Consider the following 23,196-nt stretch of genomic DNA (forward strand, 5'->3'; position numbering starts at 1 on the left):
TTTGCTGCTGAGTGTGAAGTAGCTGGGATGAGAATCAGCTCCTCTAAATCTGACACCATGGTCTTGATTCGGAAAAGGGTAGAATGCCTTCTCCGGGTCAGGGACGAGGTCCTGCCCCAAGTGGAGTTTAAGTATCTCGGGGTCATGTTCACGAGTGAGGGAGTGGCTGGGCTCTCCCTTAGAGATAGGGTGAGAAGCTCAGTCATCCGGGAAGGGCTCGGAGTAGATCCGCTGCTCCTCCACATCAAGAGGAGCAGGTTGAGGTAGCTCGGGTATCTGATTAGGATGCTTCCTGGACGCCTCCCTGTTGAGGTTTTTCGGGCACGTCCAACCGGGAGGAGGCCTGAAGGTAGACCCAGGACATGTTGGAGAGACTATGTTTCCCGCCTGGCCAGGGAACGCCTTGGGATTCCCCCGGAGAGCTGGCCTAAGTGGCTGGGGAGAGGGAAGTCTAGGCACTTGACTTAGGCTGCTGCCCCCACGACCCGACTCCGGGTAAGCAGAAGGAAATAAATGAATGGATGGATGGATGGATGAACATTTTACAGTGACAGTAAACAAAACCTTCCTCAGACCTTTTCTAGAGTAAAACTGATGAGTTTATTCTTTTATTTGTATCATCAGCAAAAATGTCGTTGCTCATATAGGATCGGTTGTTATAGAAAATAAAGCTTTGTTTCGTTTACCGATTCCTGAAGCACTCCACGGGAGAGTTTTGTCATCCCTGATCTGTATTCAATGGTTTTTGTTTTCAAATCATTTTTCAGCCAAGAACCTGTCATACTACTTATTCCATATTTCTCCATATTGCTTCATAAATGTTTATGATCAATGGGATCAAAGGCTCATTTACAAATCCAGATTAACTCCAATAGTCTGTCAACATTTTACATATTTAAATCCCTTTTCCTCATGGGATGCTGATGGGAAATATGCTTGCGCTTCATAATAATTAGATGCACATCAGTAGATGTTTTGTTTTCTTACAAATTTAACAACCTTCCTGCATTAACTTAATGCAGACATACTGAAGTTAAAATTTTCTAAAGGGGGTGTTTTCCTTTTTGTACAGGCCTCTATAGAACCAATAGCTGCAAAATAACCACTGAAATCTTTAGTTAGTTGATTTTCTTCGTTCTTATTGCCAAACTTCAAACAAATAGTTGATTAGTTAGATTTAGAACATATTTTACAACAAGTCAACAAAAAGGTTTAGATGTGAACCCAACTTTGGTTCTGCCTGTGCTTTGACCAGCCATCGGCTCATCAGTTCTAGGACACACGCACCATTTCTCTATGCTGAGACAGTTCAGGAAGCTATCTGGAACTTGTAAGGTTCAAATAGCTCCGAAATCTCAGTAGGAAGCCTTTTGAACCTGCTCCTCAAGCAACTTGTGAAACTCAGGGTCAAAAAGCAAGTCATCGGTCTAGGTGATGCAGCTAAAGCTGCTGGTTGAGACAGAAATAGCAGATCAACAGCTGAACAGCCATTCGGTCACTTCTTGTGTCCGCCAAGCAAACAGCATACCCTTAGATTTGCCTCCCGAATGTGTGGAGCGTTCCCACATTTAAACTCCTCCTCTTTTAAACTTCATCACTGCATACTTCCAGCTTGCCGTTAAACAGTTTGTATTTAGTTTGCACATTACCCCCTCTCTGCTCTCCCCAGCTGGTTCTTTTAAACTACAGCCGGTGCTTCTGTCCCACGAAATTTCCAAACGTTCCCATTGTGGAGCAGGATCGCAGCCTTCTCTTCTAAATCCCACAGTGTCAGACTGTACAAATGAAGTCACTTCTCAGCCTTGAGCGCTGCGTGACAAACTAATAACTTTTCTGTATGTCTTTGAATTAGCTGCAATGCCCCGACCGCGTCACGTCGGTGGGTGAGTGCCAGCCGAGCAGAGCTAATGACAGCTAATGACTGTTTATGGTGACAGGATCGTTGTAATCCCCCCCAACCCGGTCTCCAGCTGTTATTATTATTATCAGTATGCTGCACTGGTAAATCTTACAGAAGCCTGTTAAGTGTTTGCCTGATGAAAAGCTCTCCTGGTTTTGCCAAAATGGGGAGTATTTTTTTCCCTTTTTTCCCCATTGTTTAACTGAGATGGGAGTCAGGAGTGTAGCTCACGTGTTCCTATCCTAACACGCTTGCCAGCTCTTGAATGTGTGTGTACGTGTATGTTTGTGTGTGAACATGACGGATGATGGAGAACAAATTGAAAATGAGATGGCTTGCAGATTTTTCTTCTTTTTCCATCCATCCATCCGTGTGGTGTGTGTGTGTGTGTGTGTGTGTGTGTGTGTGTGTGTGTGTGTGTGTGTGTGTGTGTGTGTGTGTGTGTGTGTGTGTGTGTGTGTGTGTGTGTGTGTGTGTGTGTGTGTGTGTGTGGTGTGTGTGTGTGTGTGTGTGTGTGTGTGTGTGTGTGTGTGTGTGTGTGTGGTTAATTTATTCAGGTTATTTTCTCTTCTCCAGACCCATGCAAATGAGATTGAATGGGAAAGGATGACAAGTGTTGCGGCACAAACAGACAGCCTCATCTCGGCCTTTCCCTGCTAACTACCCTGCTCCTTCTGCCTCCCTTTTGTAATTTTGTCTCTTGCTCCCTCACATAATCTGCCCTAAAGGGGTTTTTCTGCCATTTTAAAATGTGTTTCAGTATAAAAGTTATTTAATAGCCTCTGTTTGGGCAGATGTAGCCACATCCTAAAAGACTCATTAACTATCAACTAGCCTGATCACTGCCAAGATCCGTGTGGGTTGCTACTGTCTTAAAATGTTTCCAATCTTTCAAAATGTCAGTGGTTTCTGTGAACATTGGACCGTCTGTTTTGGTTGCACAGGTATTTAGGTGGAATTTTATGGGTATTATGAGCAATTATAAGAAGCAGCAGAAAAATGTAGCAAGAGGTGAGCTTAATTCAGATATCTGGAGTTTTTTCTCAGAGGGCAACGCCTAGGGTGACCAGATGGTTTTCCATTAAACATCGTCTGGTAAATATATCACAAGCAGTGATATTTAAGAAGTGAAACAAAGTTTATAGGATTTACAGAAAGTGTGCAAAAATTATTTAACAAAATTAAGCAGGTGCATACGTTTAGGCACCACAAAAAATAAAATGACCTCAATATTTAGCAGATCCTCCTTTAGCAGAAATAACAGCCTCTAAACACTTCCTGTAGCTTCCAATGAGAGTCTGGATTCTGGTTGAAGTTATTTTGGACCATTCTTCTTTACTAAACATCTCTAGTTCATTCAGGTCTGATTAGGGTGACCATATCTCCATCCATCCATGGATTGGGGGGGGGGGGGTTCCATTTTGCCTTGGCCCCCAAAATGTCTTGAAACGGCCCTGGGTGTGACTGAGTTTTGAAGGTGATCTGAATTGTATCAGATGTATAAATATGACATGTGTATAACTTATTGTTTTATACAAGTAAAAACGTGTAGTGGAGATAAATCCACCTACATTTTACTTTTCAACTCTGTGTTTTGTTTTCTTGTTTTTATTTAACTATTTTCCTGTCCTGTCTGTCTCTCATCTTCCTGCATCTCCTCTCAACTCTCCAGAAAAACTGCTGCATGGATTCTTACTTTTTCACCTCATCAGTTACTTCTGAGCAGATCAAAGGGATCTCCTGACCGCAAAGCGGAGTGTGTGTTTCGATGCTGTGACAGTGAGGGGAAATCACCGCAGCACATGATGACTGGAGCGCGTCAGGAATGATTAAAAGACAGTAACATAGGGTATAACAAGATATGAATGATCGTGTGTTAATAATAATGGTTTGTGGCGCCACCTTGAGAATGTATCGTGCACCGGACTTAGCGGGCTCAACCAAAGATCAGCGCTCTGTGTCCTCTCCGCTCAACAGAATCTCGCTACGTTGAGAGTAGGGCTGCAACAAACGATTATTTGGATAATCGATTAATCGGATGGGGTCTCGACACGATTAATCGATTAATCGGATTACATGGGGAAATTTTTAAAAACTGCTAGGGAAACGTTATTTCTCTCCTTCCTTCACTTTATTTAACACAACATTATTAGAAAACAGTTCAATAGCAGAAAAACAACATGCCATCACCTAAATTGTCTTATAAGGTGTATAGACAGAGACCCTAAGCTACATCTATCTGTGACCTAAAATGCTTGGTCCAAGTTAAACAGCTTAAGGGCAATTCTCATCTGTTTTGTTTGATCTCATCTGTTGACATATATTTTAAATGTAATTAAACATAGGCTGTGAATTAATCAAAATTGATCACTATTTCCAAAAATGACTGAAAAAATACCAAATAAAACAAAAGTAAATGAATGCCATCCTCCTTGCGATGATGCCCTGGGCAACTGCCATAAAGTCACATCAAGAAATGCTGCTGGTCATTCCAATGATCCCAAATAGACTCACATTAGGCCACATGAAAGCAACTGAACCCAAAAATATATTAACCAGTATATAACTGCACTCTCACACAACACGCCTGCAGCAAAAGTTAGGACTCCTCCCTCCCTTTTAAAAGCGTTTTTGCTTCTGAGGACATTGTGGTTGTAAAACCACATGCTAGTAGTCTGGCCCCGGTGTGATCAACCAGTTTCTGCGGGAATGTGACGGCGGAACCAGGGCCAGATTAACACTTTGTTGTACCCTGGGCAACAATATTCAAGGGCTCCATCATCACGACCCGAGGATCACCATAATGTGGTCACATACAGAATATTTTACTGTAATATGCAGTAAATATACTCAATACTTGAATGCCTGACAACACGTAACCCGCCCAGAGTAACCTTTGACCCACCTCGTGTGGACTGACCAATGAGGAGAGGGTCTTAACTTGAGGCCCTCTCTTCATTGGTCATTCTGCATGAGACTGACTCTCAACTGACGTTCAGTCGTAGCAGCGAAGCTTCTCTGTGCAGTGCAAAAGCCCGGGTGGACACTTTGTTTAATGTAGGGTGATCATATTTCCATTTCCAAACAAGAGGACAGGGGATCTGTGCCTATGACGTCACACTATGGCAACGCCACACAAACCAAGTTGGGACCCATTTTTTGTAAGAACTAAATTAATATCAGATTCTGCCAATTAAAGGGCTCTAAAACAATTCATATATAAATATTTAGCATATTTAATGCTAAATCAAATTTTTCTGCTTTAGTTCTGCAACAAGGTTTTATTAATAATAAATTATTATACCTTTTGTTTTACTACAGCATCGGTACGCTTCCTGTGCACAGATTATTAAGGATGCTTGTTTCAGCTGTGAGATTAGACGATAGGATCAATGAAAAAATAAGTTGTCACACACTCCATGGAAACTTTCAGAGAATCCACAAATAGTGGCTTTCAAATGGTTTTGTTACTTTTTGCAAGTTTATAAAAGAAGCAGATGAGACAGCATGTCTGATAATTTAGTTATTCATCTGATAATATTAGAACATGTCAGTAATGTCTGAGGGGCTTTTATAAACACCATATAACTAACACTACTGGAGAGGGCATGAATTACACAGAGGCTTCTGGGGAGCCCAGTTATTGGGGGGGGGGGGGGGGGGGGGCATTTTGCCTTGGCCCCCAAAATGTCTTGAAACGGCCCTGGGTGTGTGACTGAGTTTTGAAGGTGATCTGAATTGTATCAGATGTATAAATATGACATGTGTATAACTTATTGTTTTTTATAGGTAAAAACGTGTAGTGGTGATAAATCTACCTACATTTTACTTTTCAACACTTTGTTTTCAGCGCTTTGTTTCACTTTCAGCGCTTTGGGCTTCCTGACAGGGTTGCGGAAGGCGCTTTATAAATAAAGCTTTGATTGATTGATTTTTGGAAGAGTTGTGCGACACAACGAATCGATGACGCAATTCGTTGCCAACGCTTTTAGTAATCGATTTTCATCGAATTTATCGATTCGTTGTTGCAGCCCTAGTTGAGAGTCCATAAATATTGTAATATAGGTAGAAACTGGATCTTTCACTGAAAGATATCTACCCCCCCCCCCCCCCCCCCACCCATCCCACCCACCCCCCAATAACTCGATCCCTGCTCCTGGATGAAAATCTGGACATTTTGATCAATGTAGGAAACCCCCCCGGACGCCCCGGACAGAGGGTGAAAAGTGGACATGTCCGGGGGAAAGAGGACATATGGTCAGCCTAGGTCTGATGCTTCCAAGCACGGACATCTCTCTCTAACTCACACCACAGATGTTCAATAACATTCAGGTCTGGGGACAGAGATGGCCATTCCAGAATATTCTACTTGTTCCTCTGCATGAACGCCTTAGCAGATGCTGAGCAGTGCTTAGGGTCGTTGTCTTGTAGAAAGATCCAGCCCTGGTGCAGCTTCAGCTTTGTCACTGATTCCCGGACATTGGTCTCCAGAATCTGCTGATATTTAGTGGAATCCATGCGTCCCTCAACTTTAACAAGATTCCCAGTCCCTGCACTGGTCACACAGCCCACTGCATGATGGAACCACCACCATGTTTTATTGTAGGTAGCAGGTGTTTTTCTTTGAATGCTGTTCTTACTCCTCCATGCATAACGCCCCCTTTTTCTGCCCAAATAACTCAGTTTAGTTTCATCAGTCCACAGCACCTTATTCCAGAATGAAACTGGCTTGTCCAGATGGGCTTTAGCAAACGTCAAGCAGCTCTGTTGGTGCTGTGGGTGGAGAAAAGGCTTCCTCTGCATCACTCTCACATACAGCATCTCCTTGTGTAAAGTGCACCGAATTGTTGACCGATGCAGAGTGACTCCATCTGCAGCAAGATGATGTTGTAGGTCTTTGGTGCCGGTCTGTGGGTGACTCTGACCGTTCTCACCATTCTTCTCTTCTGTTTATCTGAGATGTTTCTTGGTCTGCCACTTGGAGCCTTAACATAAACTGTGCTTGTGATCTTCTATTTACTCAATATTTTCCTAACTGTGGAAACAGACAGCTGAAATCTCTGAGACAGCTTTCTGAATCCTTCCTCTAAACCATGACGGTGTCAGATCTTTGTTTTCAGCTCATGTGAAAGTTGTTCTGAGACCCCCATGTTGCTTCTCTTCAGAGAATGTTCACAGAGGGGGGAAACTTGTGACCCCCTTAAATACTCTTTCTCATAACTGGACTCACCTGTGTATGGAGGTCAAGGGTCACTGAACTTACCAAACCAACTTTGAGTTCAAGTAATTGGTTCTCAAGATTTTAGAATAGATAAAATGACCACAGTGCCCAAGTGTATGCACCTGTCTAATTAGTTTAAACAATTATTGCACACTTTCTGTAAATCCTATGAACTTAGTTTCACTTCTCCTATATCAGTGTGTCTCTCCTAAATTATATATTTAACAGAAATGTTTTTATCGTAAAAACCATAATGGTGATGGTGAACCAACTGGATTTTGTGATGGTGGACAGACACCAGAGGGTAGCCATTGTGGTTTATGTGCTAATACCAAGTGATGGCAACATCATACCACCATACCATACTAAGTTTGTTTGTATAGCACATTTAAACACGGCATGAGAGTCGACCAAAGTGCTGAACAAAAACACACAATAAAAACAATCAAACATAAAAACTAAATCCATTAAAATCGAGTAATTCAAATCGAAAAGAAAAGGAGAAAGATAATAAGTTAGACTGAATTAAAAGCCAAGGAATAAAAGTGAGTTTTTAAACGAGACTTAAAAAGGGAAAGAGAGGAAGAGAGTCTGATCAGGAGGGGCAAGTGGTTCCAGAGCTTCAGTGCACAAACTGAAAAGGCGCGTCCCCCGCAGGATTTACAGCGAGAGCTAGGGACGTGTAGGAGGTGCTGGTCGGCTGATCGGAGGGATCTTGTAGGGACATAAGGGTGAATGAGTTCAGACAAGTAGCCAGGTGTTAAGTTATTGAGGGATTTAAACACAAAAACCAGGATCTTAAACTCTTATCTGGAGATGGATGGGGAGCCAATGGAGACTTGCTAAAACCGGTGTGATGTGTTCTCGCTGCCTGGTACCAGTCAAGAATCGAGCTGCTGCATTCTGCACTAGCTGAAGGCGAGCGAGACTGGAGGAGGAGATACCATATAGCACTGAATTAGAGTAGTCGAGACGGGAAGTAATAAATGCATGGACAACTGAAAGGAGATGACGCCTTTTAAAAATGGGCTTAACTTTAGAGAGACGCCTCAGGTGGTAATAACAGGTCTTAACTACCTGGTTGACATGAATGTCAGTTTTTAGTTTAGCGTCCATCACAACCCCTAAGTTTGTGACATGGGTTTTCAACCCACTTGTGATAAAAGGAAAGGTCAGTTGGGGACTTTGAGAATTCTTTGGGCTGAAAATGATAGCCTCTGTCTTGGCATCGTTCAGCAAAAGAAAGTTTTCCGACAGCCAGCTCGTCACATCATTGCAGCATTCAACAAGGGGATGTAAGGAGTCATTAGGCTTCACAGAGGCAAATAATTGGCAATCGTCTGCATATAAATGGTAGTCAATGTGGTGTTTTTTAAAAATGTCACCCAGGGGCAAAATATATAAATTAAATAAAAAGGTGTCCAAGAATAGAGCCCTGAGGAACACCACAAGTCAAAGCTGCAGAGGGGGAGGCAGCACTACCCATCATAACATTAAAGCTGCGGTCAACAGGAGAACCTGACGGCTTCAAGGCAGAGAGGAGGTTCTCAAGAGAGGACAAAGAAAGTACGTCAAAGTTATCAAGAGACCGATGCAGGATTGTTTCAGGAAAACTAGTGACATAGGGAGAAGAAATCTGAGCCCGGATGCTAGAAAATTTTCCTAGAAAAAAATTTAAAAAATTGAGTGCGTTGAGCATCCGAGGTAGTAAGAGAATGGTGGTCACTGGCTGAAAGAACAGCATTGAGGGTCTGATACAAGACACGCTGGTTGCCAAAGGATGCAGTAATAATATTTGAAAAGAATTTATTACGGGCATCTCTAACTACTTTCTGGTAACGAGCCCAGGTATCTATCATTATTTGGTAGGAAAACTGGAGCTTATCCTTTTTCCATCTACGCTCGGCTCTTCTGCACTCATGCCTGACAGATCTGGTAGTTGCATTGATCCAGGGATCCGACCAAACTTTAGAGTGTCTAGTTCTCATAGGGGCTATTTGATCTAACACAGTAAGGTAGGAAGATTGAAAAAAGTACAACAAATCATCAGTGCTGGAAAACACCGGCAAAGTGGAAACAAGATCAGTGAACAAAGTACAGAATTCTGTTGCAGTAGATGGAGTAAAAGATCGGGCTCTGTGAGCATGCATTAAATTAATTAAAGAGGCATTGGATCTATGAAGGCGAAACAAAACTGGAAAATGATCCGAAATATGGACAGCATCAACAAACAGGTCAGTGATCTTCAAGCCATGAGTGAGAACCAAGTCCAAGACGTGAGAGTGTTCATGTGTTAGCATATTAACCAACTGGGCCAGGCCAAAAGAGTCAATAACATTTAAAAATTCTCCCACAAGAGGCTTCTCAGGGCAGCAAACATGAATATTAAAATCACCTAAGATAAGAACACGGTCATAGTGTGAACAAATATCAGATAAAATATCAGAAAACTGGGTTATAAAGTCTTTGCTATATTTGGAGGATGGTACAGCAAGGCACAGAAAACGGGAGGTGAAGAACACAGTTCAAAGGCAGTTAACTCAAAGCTGGTAAAACCAGCAGGGAAGGTAATGGGTTTACAAGCAATAGTACGTTTGAAGATGGTCAAAAGACCACCACCACGACCAGTTGTTCTTGGATTATTAAAATATGCACAGTCAGCAGGTAAAGTTTCAGTAATAGTGGCTAAATAATCAGGAGCAATTCAAGATTCCGTTATGAGAAGGAAATCCAGGTTATTGTCAATAAAATAATCCTTAATAATGAACGATTTATTGCCAAGAGAGCGAGTGTTCATCAGGCCAAACCTGTACGGCGGGGTCGAACCCAACCTGGGTGTATGAGAAGAAGAGATGTGCTTCAGATCCTGAAGGTTTGAGAAATCCACGCCACGGTGGCACCAGCAGGGAGACTAAGCAGGGTGAGATGAGGACGCAGCGCAGAGGCCAAAGGCAGAGCCGGGAGCGGAGAAGAGCCGCCGGTCCACAGAATCAAGGTAACACCTCACAGAGCGGCATCGAGCCGGCACACCCATTTGAGACTGCATGAACCCCGAGGAGCGTGCCAGCTCAGCTCGCACATGGACCAGGCAGCCGCCATGCTCACCGCGCCGACGGCGCCGCTTTCTGAACCACAACGGGCTGGGGACTCCACAAAAAGGTTGGAATAATGGAGCACAGCGTTTGCAGGGTCTCGCGATGGTAGTGGTGGTAATCCTGGCCAGGGAACCAAGGCGAAAGAAGATCCAGGAGGTTGGCACGATCATAAGTCAGGATAGCAGTCCCAACATTAACCACATAACATAGGAACAGCGAAAAAAAAAAAAAAAATGGAGATCAGCAGACAGCTTGCCGAACACGCTGGCGCCATCTTGCCACATCCCCAATGATTAATCAGGAAAAAAGAACACAAGATACTAGAGAAGTTTCAGGGCCAAAAAGAAGAACTTATTCAGAAGAAATGTTGCCAACTCTGCATCTGTCTACATGTGAGTTGAAGGCAGAGATCTTTCCATTGAGGCACTTTTCAGCAAGTTTAGTCCATGGGCTTTCTTTATTTTTGTCTGTCTTCCAGTAGAAGCAGATAGCCATAGAATCTATGTCTTGTGGATGTAGCTGCTACATGAGTTGCCATGTGTTTGTAAACAGCTCAAAAACCCCACTCAGTGTGTTAGTAAACGTGCGCGTTAACGCTTGTGATTGACATAAGTGAATCTCAATGCAATATTCATCAAAATGTAAAGATTTATAGGAAAACATTAACATGAACTGCTGAGATAATTAAGATTGGAGGAATCAACTTCAGATGTGAGTCCATATTTCAAATTGTAACGGTGTGCATTTTATTTCCCTAACTTTACAGATCCATTACATGTTTAGTATTTTGTAATGTTCATTTAAGTTTCTGTTTTTATAGAAGGCCATGTAAATGTTGGTCAGGTCTTCTCCTTCAGGCAGAAGGTTAAGCAGCCTCAAAGCAAAACTCATGACCTCTGACACCAGATCTGTCGTCGACTTTTTATTTACTACAGGATGACTAGGTTTATTAATAACTAATAAGGTTGTTTAACTGTTTCGATTGTCATGGTAATACATCACATCCTTCCATGTATCTAACATAATGTTGAAAAACAATAACAAATGAATCAGAAATCATCACATCAGTCTTACGGTCACGTTATTTCAGCATAAGTATTAAGAATTTACTGCCAGAGAAGGTCGCGGATCTGCTTGGGGTGCTGCACCTGCAGACCACCCTATGGCAAATCCACTCGGCCGAAATACATTATACCTATGTTTCATTATTTCTTCACACGAAGGTTTTGGGAAAGAGTTTAACAGTTTTGTTAATAAATTCATGATTCTTAATTGGCTTTTTTTTAAAGAATGTGAAACTACATAAAACATACATCAGACTGCTAGAAAGCACAACAGTTCTCATATGTGAAATCTTTTAAATGTTTTTACATAATTAGCAGCCCTTTATATTTGTATAAATGTGGAATTATTCTGTATATTTCATTAGTTATCACGTCCATTCAAAATGTTGCTTGCTATTTGTTCAATAAAGCGCTTTTATTTTTTTTATAAACACAGTGGATCTAAACCTGCTAATTTACGTCCACTAACTCCAGCTGTTTCTGTAGTTTCTGATTCCTCCACCTCACTCAGCATGGCTCTATTAAATACTCGCTCTGTTAACAATAAGTCCTTCCTGCTCAATGGTCTAATTCTCTCTAAAAACCTGGATTTTCTGTTTCTGACTGAAGTTTGGCAACAAACATCTGATTATTCTGGTCTGATTGAACCATCGACATACATATATTGGACAATGGGTTTCCATAGACTCCAATAACAGGTTTTTGTGCTAAAATGGGAGGTGGCCACCACCGCCATTTTGACCGTGTCACAGGTTCTGTCAAGCCCAGACAATTCCACAAAAGGGAAGAGAGGTGGAGCTGAGGGTGGGGCTGTAAGGCTGGGATCAACTGACGACACCCGGTCGAACTAGCTACAAGCTAACCTGAAGCTAACCCAAAGCTAATGCGGAGGTGGGAGCTAAGCTAACGGAGGTAGCAACCTAGCTACAACCGGAGTTAACTGTGCACAACACCAGAGCTTCTGAGTCAGAGATCCGCCGGGCTGACCGCTGGGTAAAACCGGGTGGAACACAGAGGTCTCCGAGACCTCCACAAGCCGGCAGCCGCACAGCAGACAAGTGCCGCTGCGATCTGAGATGCGCAGAGCTGCTGCTGGGAAGAACTGGGTGGAAAGGTTTCCATCCCAGAGCTCCACCAGCCGGCAGCCCGCGCAGCAGACAGAAGCCGCGATCTGACAGAGATGCGCCGAGCTGCGGGGAGACCCAGCTGTCAGCCCGCGCAGCACACAGAAGCTGCGATCAAACAGAGATGCGCCGAGCTGCGGGGAGGGGAGAAACGGGTGGAAAACATCGGTCTCCCGAGAGCTCCACAAGCCGATAGTCGGAACCCAGAACCACCAACATGTTATATTTCAACCCATTTTCTAAAGTGCAGCATTATTTTAAATGCACTGGGTTTTACCCTATTAAATTTAAATTTCATGGTTAAACAGTCATGTTAAAATCTAAGCTCAGCTCGGCGGTGACCTAAAATACATAAATATAATTTTACTTACCGAAAAAAAAATGAAGTGGAGACTCCTTGGACGCTCTATTAGTGCAATTAATGCCACAGCAAGTCATTTTGTCCAACAATTGCACAAAAAATATCCAAAAAAGAATACACACACACCGAGACTCAAAATCCCGGAACAGTTTCCAAGCCAGACCGAGGCTCTACTGAGGCCCGGAGCTAGCTCTGTGGTCACGTGGGTCTGATGCTCATTAATTATACAGAATTTTAGGCTTTTAATACACTTAAACAGAAGAGTGAGAAAAAAATTCACCTCCCTCAGAGTTGTCATGAGTGTAAACTAGATCATTTAAACAAAAAAACATGTTTTGGTACCAGGCTGTAAACATGTTAATTTTTGCTGTGAAGTTGGTATTTTTAACATGGGAGTCAATGAGGATTTGCTCGCTTCTGACACCAGCCCCCAGCGGATGAGGGTGGAACTGCAATTTTTGGTACTTCCGGGTTGAGACCAATTTTAGAGCTGCATTGTGGGGGCTTGGATTGAACTCTGCCCGAGTGGTTATTCTTTTCTTAGCCAGCCCCGCGCTTGATTTGGAAAAGGGTAGAATGCCTGCTCTGGGTCAGGGATGAGGTCCTGCCCCAAGTGGAGGAGTTTATCTCGGGGCCTTGTTCATGATTGAGGGAAAACTGGAGCTTGAGATCGATAGGCGGATTGGTGCTGCATGTGCAGTGATGCGGGCGTTGTACCGGTCTGTCGTGGTGAAGAGAGAGCTGAGTCAGAAGGCGAAGCTCTCGATTTACCGGTCGATCTACGTTCCTACCCTCACCTATGGTCACGAGCTTTGGGTAGTGACCAAAAGAATGAGATCACGGATACAAGCAGCCAAAATGAGGTTTCTCCGAAGAGTGGCTGGGCTCTCCCTTGGAGATAGGGTGAGAAGCTTGGTTAATCGGGAGGGGCTCGGAGTAGTCCCGCTGTTCCTCCACATCGAGAGGAGCCAGTTGAGCCTGGTCAAGATGCCTCCGTGACGCCACCCTGGTGAAGTTTTCCGGGCATGTCCAACCGGGAGGAGACCTAAAGGTAGACCCAGGACATGGTGGAGGGACTATGTCTCTCACCTGTCCAGGGAACACCTTGGGATTCCCCCGGAGGAGCTGACCCAAGTGGCTGGGGAGAGGGATGTCTGGGTCTCTCGCCTTAGGCTACTGCCTCCGCGACCCGACTCCGGAAAAGCGGATGGATGGATGGATGGATGGATGGATGATGGGCAGACGGATGGACGGACAGAGCTAGCCAGCCAGCCAGCCCTGGGGTTTTGGTCATGGTGGAGGCCTAGCTGTTGTTTTCAGAGACCATCTTCCATGTAGCTCTACAACCTCTGGTCACTTTGCTTCCTTTGAACTGCAGCTGATTTAAGTTGGGTGTAAGGACCCGTTTTACTGTGCTGTGGTCTATCGTCCACCCGGTCCAAACAGTTCTTTCCTTCAGGAGTTTAGTGACTTTCTGTCCTCCACTGTGAAGCTGTCCAGACTGGTGATTGTTGGTGACTTTAACATCCACTTTGATGATCCCTCTGACCACTTTGCCATGAATTTCTCCAGCCGTATGGTCACCTTCAGCTTGCAGCATGTTTCTGGCTCCACACTCACCAGGGGGCACACTCTAGGCCTTGTTTTTTACCCTGAATCTAAATGATGACAGTGTTTTTCCTGAGGATGTTTATATTTCAGATCACCATTGCATTTTCTTTAACTTGTCAGTTTCTGCGTCCCCACCTCCTGCTGGCCTGTATAGTTCGTTCTCGTTTTCTTAATGAAAGCACAGCTAGCAATTTTTCTGCTGCTTTTGATCCACCTTGTTCTTCTGATAATGACCCAGATTCCTTAACTTCTCAGTTTAACGAGCACTGCCTCTCCATTCTGGACAACATCTGTCCTGTCAGAACCAGACCAGTTCCTGCAGTGAACCCTACTCCCTGGTTTAATGACAGTCTTTGCAGCCTAAAGCGCCAATGCCGAAAAATTAAGCGCTTGTGGAAGAAAACCCATCTCCACATCCATCTGCTGCACCTAAAGGATCTTCTGACATCCTTTACCTCTGCAGTCAGACGCTAGGGTTTCCTATTTCTCCAACCTGGTGTCCCAGAGCAAAGGGAACCCCAAGGTGCTTTTTAACACCATCAGCAGCATCGTCTCTCCTGCCTCTCCTACAGCCTCCATCCACTCTGTTGCAGACTGTGAGAACTTTCTGTCTTTCTTTGTGGACAAAGTCAATAAGGTTAGATCTAGCATGTCTCCTTCAGCCTTATCGCTGCCTCTCCCAACTCCAACCAGGCCCATCCTCCATGGATGAAACGTTCATATTTTTAGAGTTTTTTCGCGAGGCATTCTTCAAACTTCTCCATGTCTGCCGCTAGTTAAACTCGGCTCTCTTTGCAATGGCAGCGCTGTAAACAACAGCGGCGTCCTGACCAATCACAAGCTTGCATAATCCGTTTCGTTCGACTGATGTTTAAAAAAGTGGGCTCGACTCCGTACGTACTTGCGTGCCTGCCGGAGCCCTACGCAAGGACGGATAATGGCGTTGCGGGTGCTCCGCACTGACGCAGACGGAGAAGCATAAATCAGGCTTTACTTTACCCATGGTGTCCCACAAGGTTCTCTGCTGGGGCCTCTGCTCTTCCTCCTCTATCTGCTTCCTCTTCAGCACATCCTGAGCTCCTTCAAAGGAATCTCCTACCATCTTTATGCAGATGACATCCAACTGTACATCTCCTTTAAGCCCCATGAGATGTCTAAGCTGCAGCTGTTACACACCTGCTTAGACTCTATCAAAACCTGGATGGCTGGGAGCTTTCTACAGCTGAATGAAGATAAGACTGAGATCCTCATCTGTGCCCCAGACAAGCTGGTTCTCAAAGTCAGAGACTCTCTTGGTCAGCCTGCTTCTCACACCAAACCTTCCATCAGGAATCTTGGCGCGACCTTTGACCCAGTTCTCACCCTGGATTCTCATGTCAGTTCTCTTGTTCGCTCTTCCTTCTTCCATCACAGGAACATTGCTAAGCTGAGTCCCATTCTGTCCCACTCTGAACTTGAGACAGTTATCCACACCTTCATCTCCTCACACTTAGACTACTGTAACTCTCTTTTCACGTGTCTGAGCAGAACCTCCCTGAACCGTCTACAGGAGGTTCAGAATGCCTGTGCTCGGCTTCTGACCAAGTCTTCCAAACACACCCACATCACCCCGCTTCTCCTCCAGCTTCACTGGCTGCCAGTCAACTTCAGGGTTCATTTCAAGATCCTGGTTCTGGTCTATAGGGCCTTACATGGACAAGCACTATCTTACATTGGTGATCTTCTTAGGCCTAGTCCACAGGTAGCCGGGGTTTTTTAAAAACGAATATCCGCCCCTCCAAAAACTTGCATCCACACCATCTTGTTTTAAAAAAAACTGTCCACACGTACCCGTATAAATACGTTGTTAAGGACATGCCAGACCTGTAGGCGGCAGTACTTCCCCCGTTCTTAACCTCGTAAGTAATTCCGCTTGCAAAAACAAACAAGCAAAAAGTCTTTGGACAATTGTTAAAGCGAGCGCAGCTCTGAGGGCATCCATGCTGTCGGCTAGTGTAAACACAGGTCGCACACGTGATGTCAGCATTTTTTTGTCGCGGAAAGTGACGTTGCGGACCTTAAAACTCCGGTTTTGTCTGTCCACACGCAGACACCCAAAACGGAGAAAACGCAGATCTTCACTTTGGCCGGAGTTTTTAAAAAGATCTGTTTTCGTGTGAAAAAACTCCGTTTTCATGTCGATGACAGGCCACGTCAAAAATACGTATCTAAGTTTTGGCAGATCCCCGGCTATGTGTGGACAGGTCCTTAGTCTCTACACCCCCAGCAGGTCCCTGAGGTCCAGTGATCAAAGCCTACTGGTTGTGCAGCACCAGGCTAAAGACCAAAGGTGACATATCATCTGCTGCTGTGGCCCCCAGACTCTAGAACCCTCTCCCCCTGAGCTTGAGATCAGTGGACCCAGTACACTCGTTTAAAAAGCAGCTGAAGACTCACTTGTTCAAGCTGGCTTTTGTATGACCTTCTTCACCACTCTTTCTTTATTCTGCTCGCTCCACCTATTCCACCTTCCTCAGGATCCACTAGATTTCCCTCTTTCCTGTTCACTCTCTCTCTTTATTAAATTTTTTAATCACAATTGTCTATTTTTTGCTCATTTTAAATATATTTTTAACCAATTTCTAAATTCTTTTTTATATTTTTACATTTTTATTTTTGTGAAGCGCCTCGTGATTTTTATCTTGAGAGGCTCTATAGAAATGAAATTTTCTTCTTTTCTTTCTTCTTTTATTTTTATTTTGCCCCATTTAATCAAAATCAGCTGCTGGGGGCCTCTTTTTTGATTGTATTGATATTTTTGCTTTTACTTAACATTTCCTTTGGCAATATAAACATATTTTCCCCTCAAAATGATATTTTGGGACAACAGGACTACAAATGCAAATTTTTCTGGACCAGTAAACATTTTCAGAGTCAAACATGCTAACGTAACTTTTACGAATCTAGTAACTTCTGTAAGTCCTTCGTCCAGCCATCGTGTGTCATCGGCAGGCGCAGGACCCTGAGCCGATGTGGTGGTACCTACACCGGATCTGACATCCAGATGCACAATCAGCTGCTTTTTGTTGCTACTGGTGATATTTGTACTTGTAAATAACCAAAGTGCAAAATCATCTGCGGTCTACGTTTATGAAAAACTGCTGCAAAGACAGCCGTGAAATATGCGTCATGTAGGTCTTGGCTGCTATAGAACTTACCGATGGCTCATGAATCTGGAGAAATAAAAAAGGAGAAATAAAAAAACTTTCTCTATACAGAGGCTGTTCAGAAAGCAATCTATAGTGAAAACAAATTTAAAATCTTCAGCTGAAATACCCTTTTAAGTCAGAAACATGCAGCCATGTGTGCCTGTGTGTAAGCACAACAGTGTATTGATTTCCTGAGGGTGCTTCTCACCTGGCAAATTTTCTGTGTGGTTTGTTCCCAAACAAAAAGCTTTGCTATCCATTTCCACACATTTCTGCTCCATTATGTTTGGTAATAAGGGACTGGCTCAGCATTAACAATTGATGCTAATACCAGACACCCAAACAAGCTCTGTGATAGCATTGTCTCTCAAACCTTTTGATGTGTGTGCGTGCATGTGCGTGTGTGTGTTTGCGTGCGTGCGTGCGTGCGTGCGTTGCGTGTGTGTGTGGCTAATAGTTCTTGTGTAATTAGTTTGAAATTTAGTGTGAAGATGCCATGTGTTGTTGTTTGGTGGGAATTATCATAATGAAATGTGCTCTCTTTTGCTCCTTTGCCTTTCTGCCTTGTGTCCCCTCTTTGCATACTCTCTCCTCTTTGTTCTAGTCTTCCTTAACTGCCCTTTAATTGCGGCGGCCATATTTCCCATTAACCCTACTCGTCTAACCTTGTTTTCGTTCCCCCCACCCTACCTTTTGTTTCTTCTCTCCTCTCTTCAGAGATGCCGGTGTCGTCGGTGCTTTGTCTGTCGTCGGTCAGAGAGCTGCCGGTCCAGGTCAGGGAGCTCTACGCTCAGGGTTTCGTCCTGGTTGCTGTGCACCCGTTTGTACACCCCTGTGGCCCTCGTCATGCACACATCCAGCGTCAGCTCCACCGGGCCGTGCTGGTCAGAGAAACACAAAGGTACTAAACATCAGCTGGTTATGCTGAGGAAACTGCTTTGAACTGTGACTGTCTCCACTGTAGGCTGATGAAGATAAACGACATTAACTTGCAGCCAGATTTAGCTAACAATTAGAGGGTGCCTGCTTGTGTGACTTCATTGTTTTGACATGAGAGCCAACAGAGACTCATTATCACAAGCCTCCTTACCTCCTTATGTTAATGGAAAATTAATTGTAGATGACTCAGCTTCTGAAGTAGCCCACTTTGGCTCCCTACCCCAGTTTTCTCCGCTCTTAAGTATTCCAATGTGTAATTAATTCATCTTTAATATAATGCATGCCACCATGTTGGCGAAGTTCTCACATCACAATGCATTGATTTATTCCCAGAGTCATATTATGGAAATGAGTGATGGAGTTAACCTAGTTATAAAAACAGGAGCAGCTGGCTCCTTTAAACTTCAAATCTAAAAGATCAATAGCATCTTTTTAAGACTCGTGTCCAGGTTACATCAGTCATACTCGGCCATGGTGGCAGCAAGGGTGCTAATGTCAAACCACAAATGACCATGCTAAACGTACAGCCATTGTACATCTGTTATCCTGTGTCTGGTTCAGTGGCATCAATATAGTGAGATGCATTTGTAGTTCTGGACGTCTTTTCACACAAAACATAAAAAAAATAACTTTTCCCCTGGTTGAAAATAAGCGCTTTCTTCATCAAAATGTGTCTTTAAAACTCACGGACATCATATGTGAAGTCCATGGCACATAAATGGGATTAGAAAATAATTTTTATAGCCTCATTGACTTGCATTCAATTTTTCTAATATCCGTGTACCCATGGTCCGGAAGTAGATGGATGTGAGGCTCCGTGTTGGGACTGGGTCGGCGTGCCTTGGCAGCACTACAGCAACACCTTCAGGCCTGGCATGGCCACTGCCAGTTGTTTTGGTGTAGATGACATTAGTTCTTGAAAATTCTCTGCTTACAAGGATTTTAATAATATTTAATAATTTTCTGCTTCACTCGCAAAGAATACAATTGCGTGTTTTTTGTTTTTCAGTTACATTAATAATGTCTGATCAAGGTGTTTTTAACCTGTACATATTTTGAGAGCAGTCGCATAAAAAAACTTAATCTGTTATTATTAAAGAAACTGAAAAGCTTATGTAGCAAAAAAATAATAATAAAAAGACAGAATGGACATTATAGTGCTATCACATGCTTCTTGTGATGTGTGAAGTCAGTAAAGACGGCAGATGTAAAATGCACAGGAGGTCTGTGTTTTTGTTCCGACTTCATTTTCACCTAATTGTTAATACTGTCTGGGTGAGTTTTAATCATCACTAAACACAACTCTGCTGCCTTCTGAGGTAAATCTGTGCCTGCAGTCCTACAGGTGTGGTTCACTGAAAAACATTTTTTATGCTTATTTCTGATTATAATCGGTCGCTGAGTTTTTCATGCAGGCTGAACACGAAAACAGTCCTTCACCTATCTCCTGCATTAGCTTCTGATATAAAATAGAAGCTAAATGTTAGCATTAGCAACTCCACCACATGGCAAAACTCCTCCTGGCTTGTGTTATTTCTGGAAATAAAACATCAACAGATTCGGTGTCACGTTGATGTTGGCCAATCAGAGGAGAGGTGTCGAAATATCAGGAAATAAGACTCCATCTCCTGTTGTCTGAACCTCTGCTCTGATCTGGCATTCTTCTAGATCCTGAAACAGGTGCACCAGGGCTTTTGTACCCAGAGTACGACAAGGCACCAATTCCTACTAGAGACCATTGCAAGCGTATTGATTAAACTAGTAGACCACACCTTTAAAGGGTGCTCTCTGGATAGACTTTTTATAATTGTAAGTAACAGTGATTCAGTCATTGACCAAAGGAATTCTGTTTATTCCCTAAAGCTGACTGTAAAAGGAAGCTGGTCTATCTGGAAAAACAAAAGCTGATCCCCCTCCCCCAAAGGAAATGTCGCACGGCCAAGATTTGAACCAATGACCTGCTCACTGTGCAGCAGCAGTCCCCGTTAGTGTTGCGTGTTGTATGCTCAGCTGAGAAGGTCATTGGCTACAAACCCTCCTCCAGACAGGACCTGTACACCTCCAGGACACTGAGGCGTTCAGGTCGGATAACAGCTACCCGTCCCACTCTGGACACAGTCTTTTTGACTTGCCCACATCTGGCAGGAGGCTCAGATCCATTCGGACCAGAACCTCTCGCCACACGAACAGTTTTTTCCCCTCCGCTGTCGGACTCATGAAAGATAATCCTAGGGCTGCCCACTCCAGTCACTTTGTTTCAGTCACATGACCCGGTGTTGTGTTTGCACCTGACTGTTCCAATACCTACAGTCTCGTAAATAGTAGTAATTTCTCTAATTATTGCCACTTTATATTATTATTTTATCATGATTATATTCTTACTTCCTGTGTTTGCTCATCTCTTATTATTTTCTTTCTTTTTGCACCAAGTACCGCAGCAATTGTCTAATGTTGTGTTTTCTCGCACATATGGCAATGAAACCTGATTCTGATTACTTCACTCTGTTATTCACATGCTTTCTCACTATCAGACTAACTTTACAGTTGTCACCATTCATTCCTGACTATCAGAAGAATTAATCTGCTTAGTTTACAGTCTTGGAATTTTTCATCACTTTTTGTGTAAATGATGCAGATAATGGTGAAATTTTGCGTTCACACACAAACGCCAACACACACAAGCAGGTGCCAGGCTGTTACTTTGATGCCCCTCCTGCCAAGCTGTCCTGCTGCTTCCTGGCACCTGTCACCGTGGAGACGGCTGATTGCATCATCAGTGCTCGCCAGAGGGGAACAGCCGACTGAGAGAGAGACCATCTCCCCATCCTTTCATCTGCTTCCTTCAGTGACGACCACCCCCCTCCACTCCCCTGTTTTTTTCTTTTGTCCTAGTCACCCTCCTTTGTCCCCTTTACTCTGTCTTTTATCTCCCCATCATCACCACTCCTTTCATCAAAAACCATAAAAATGAAAAAGAAAAAAATTACGACTGATCCACTGTTTCAAATCTGCAGAGAATGTCACTCACGCCTCAGAGCACAAGATATTACTACGGCCTTCCCACTGACCTCAATCCAAATCTGAAGAGGCGTATCTGAAAGCTCCTTTTATGATGGCACCTTGCAATGGAAAAAAGGAAATTCACTCCCTTTTCCTGTCTAATAAGTCTTTTGCAGCCGTGGTAAATGTGTGCGCTCCTTAAATGGAAAATTCCCTCTCCTTCAGATTTGACATGTTTCTCTGTGATCATTCTGGGTCAACAAGCGCTGCTGAAGATGCCTGCCAGGATCTTACAGCCGAGGCTCATTTAGACTGTAATGGTACCGGCTGATGGGCTGTAACTATCGTAGTGAGGCTAAAACTGTGGAGACCTGATGAGTCTAGGCCACAGTAGTATCTTGTGCTCTGATGGGGAGATGGCCTGTCTCTTTCATTGTCTGATTTAAATCAACAGAAATACTTAAAGATTAACTACAAAAATAGTGTCTGTGTTATGTTTTTATTGTAGTTCTGAGAAAAGTAACCTGAGGCGGGATAGAAGTCGCCTAGAGACGGACGTCTGTGTGACCAATCAACAGGCTGCAGATCCAGACGTGATCCAGAACTATGTCAAAAAGGTTTGTCAGCACTCATTTAATCCTCACGGTTTTGTTTCACCCATTTTCCCCTGAAATGGTTAAATCTGTGAAGACATGCTGTGATTGAGCAGCGTCCGACCACACGCAGAGGGATTTGTCTGTTCAAACAGGATTTTTCTGCACATTTCTGGGATCATTCTGAAGAAAGGCCTTGTTATGGTAACATTTGGTGGCATATCTAACTGATTGGCACTGAAGCTTCTCACTTAATTAAAGAATACCGGATCAAGAGAACATTTATTTCACCAGGAAAGCACATTTCCAAGATGTTTCTTACCGGATGCTTATTGAAATCTACATAAGCACTTAGTGTTTTCTCTCTCTCTCTCTCTCTCTGTGTGTGTGTTTTCTCTGTGTGTGAGTGTGTGTGTGTGTGTGTTTTCTGTGTGCGTATGTGTGTGGATGTGCATGCATGAGTGTGTTTGCATGTGTGTGTGTGTGTGTGTGTGTGTGTGTGTTTGCATGGGTATGTGTGTGTGTGGGTGTAGGTGTTTGTGTTTTTGTGTGTGTGTGTGTGTGTGGGGGGGGGGGGGTATGTGTGTATGTGGCTGTTTTTATCTTCGCTTTTCTGTGATAACATTACAATCCTTAAAATGCATTTGTGTGTTTTTGCCAAACCCTTCTGGTGCGGACACAAGAAGCTTCTGCGGCTGAGACCAAATGGATTTCATTAGTGCTTTTTCTTTTTAATTCTGGTAAATTTACATAATTGAATGAATTGGATTTATGTAGATGAGAGCTGAGCAAGACCCCAGAAAGAACTAGCACTAGCTGCACTTTACTGGTGTTACTGGTGAGCTGAAGGTGGATAAATGCAGAATTCTGGTAAACTGATGTAAAAATAAAAAACCTATTATTTATTCTGAGGATTTAGGCCTAGTCCACACATAGCCGGGTTTTTTTTTAAACGAATATCCGCCCCTCCAAAAACTTGCATCCACACCACCTCGTTTAAAAAAAACTCTGTTCACACGTACCCGGATAAATACGTTGTTAAGGACATGCCAGACCTGTAGGCGGCAGTACTTCCCCCGTTCTTAACCTCGTCCTTCGTC

The 23,196-nt window shown here is 43.6% G+C and overlaps 1 protein-coding gene across 1 annotated transcript in view; it reads left to right on the forward strand.

The window, feature by feature from the left end:
• Positions 1-23,196, forward strand: part of rftn1a (raftlin, lipid raft linker 1a) — a 62,098-nt gene that overhangs the window by 22,091 nt on the left and 16,811 nt on the right. Inside the window, exons 3-4 of the mRNA XM_015955910.3 lie at positions 18,282-18,465; positions 22,012-22,120. Of these exons, the coding sequence (XP_015811396.1) occupies positions 18,282-18,465; positions 22,012-22,120 (293 nt within the window). The remainder of the gene's footprint in view (positions 1-18,281; positions 18,466-22,011; positions 22,121-23,196) is intronic.

Source organism: Nothobranchius furzeri, chromosome 11 (genome assembly GCF_043380555.1).
Source record: "Nothobranchius furzeri strain GRZ-AD chromosome 11, NfurGRZ-RIMD1, whole genome shotgun sequence".
In the NCBI taxonomy this organism is placed as follows: Eukaryota; Metazoa; Chordata; class Actinopteri; order Cyprinodontiformes; family Nothobranchiidae; genus Nothobranchius; species Nothobranchius furzeri.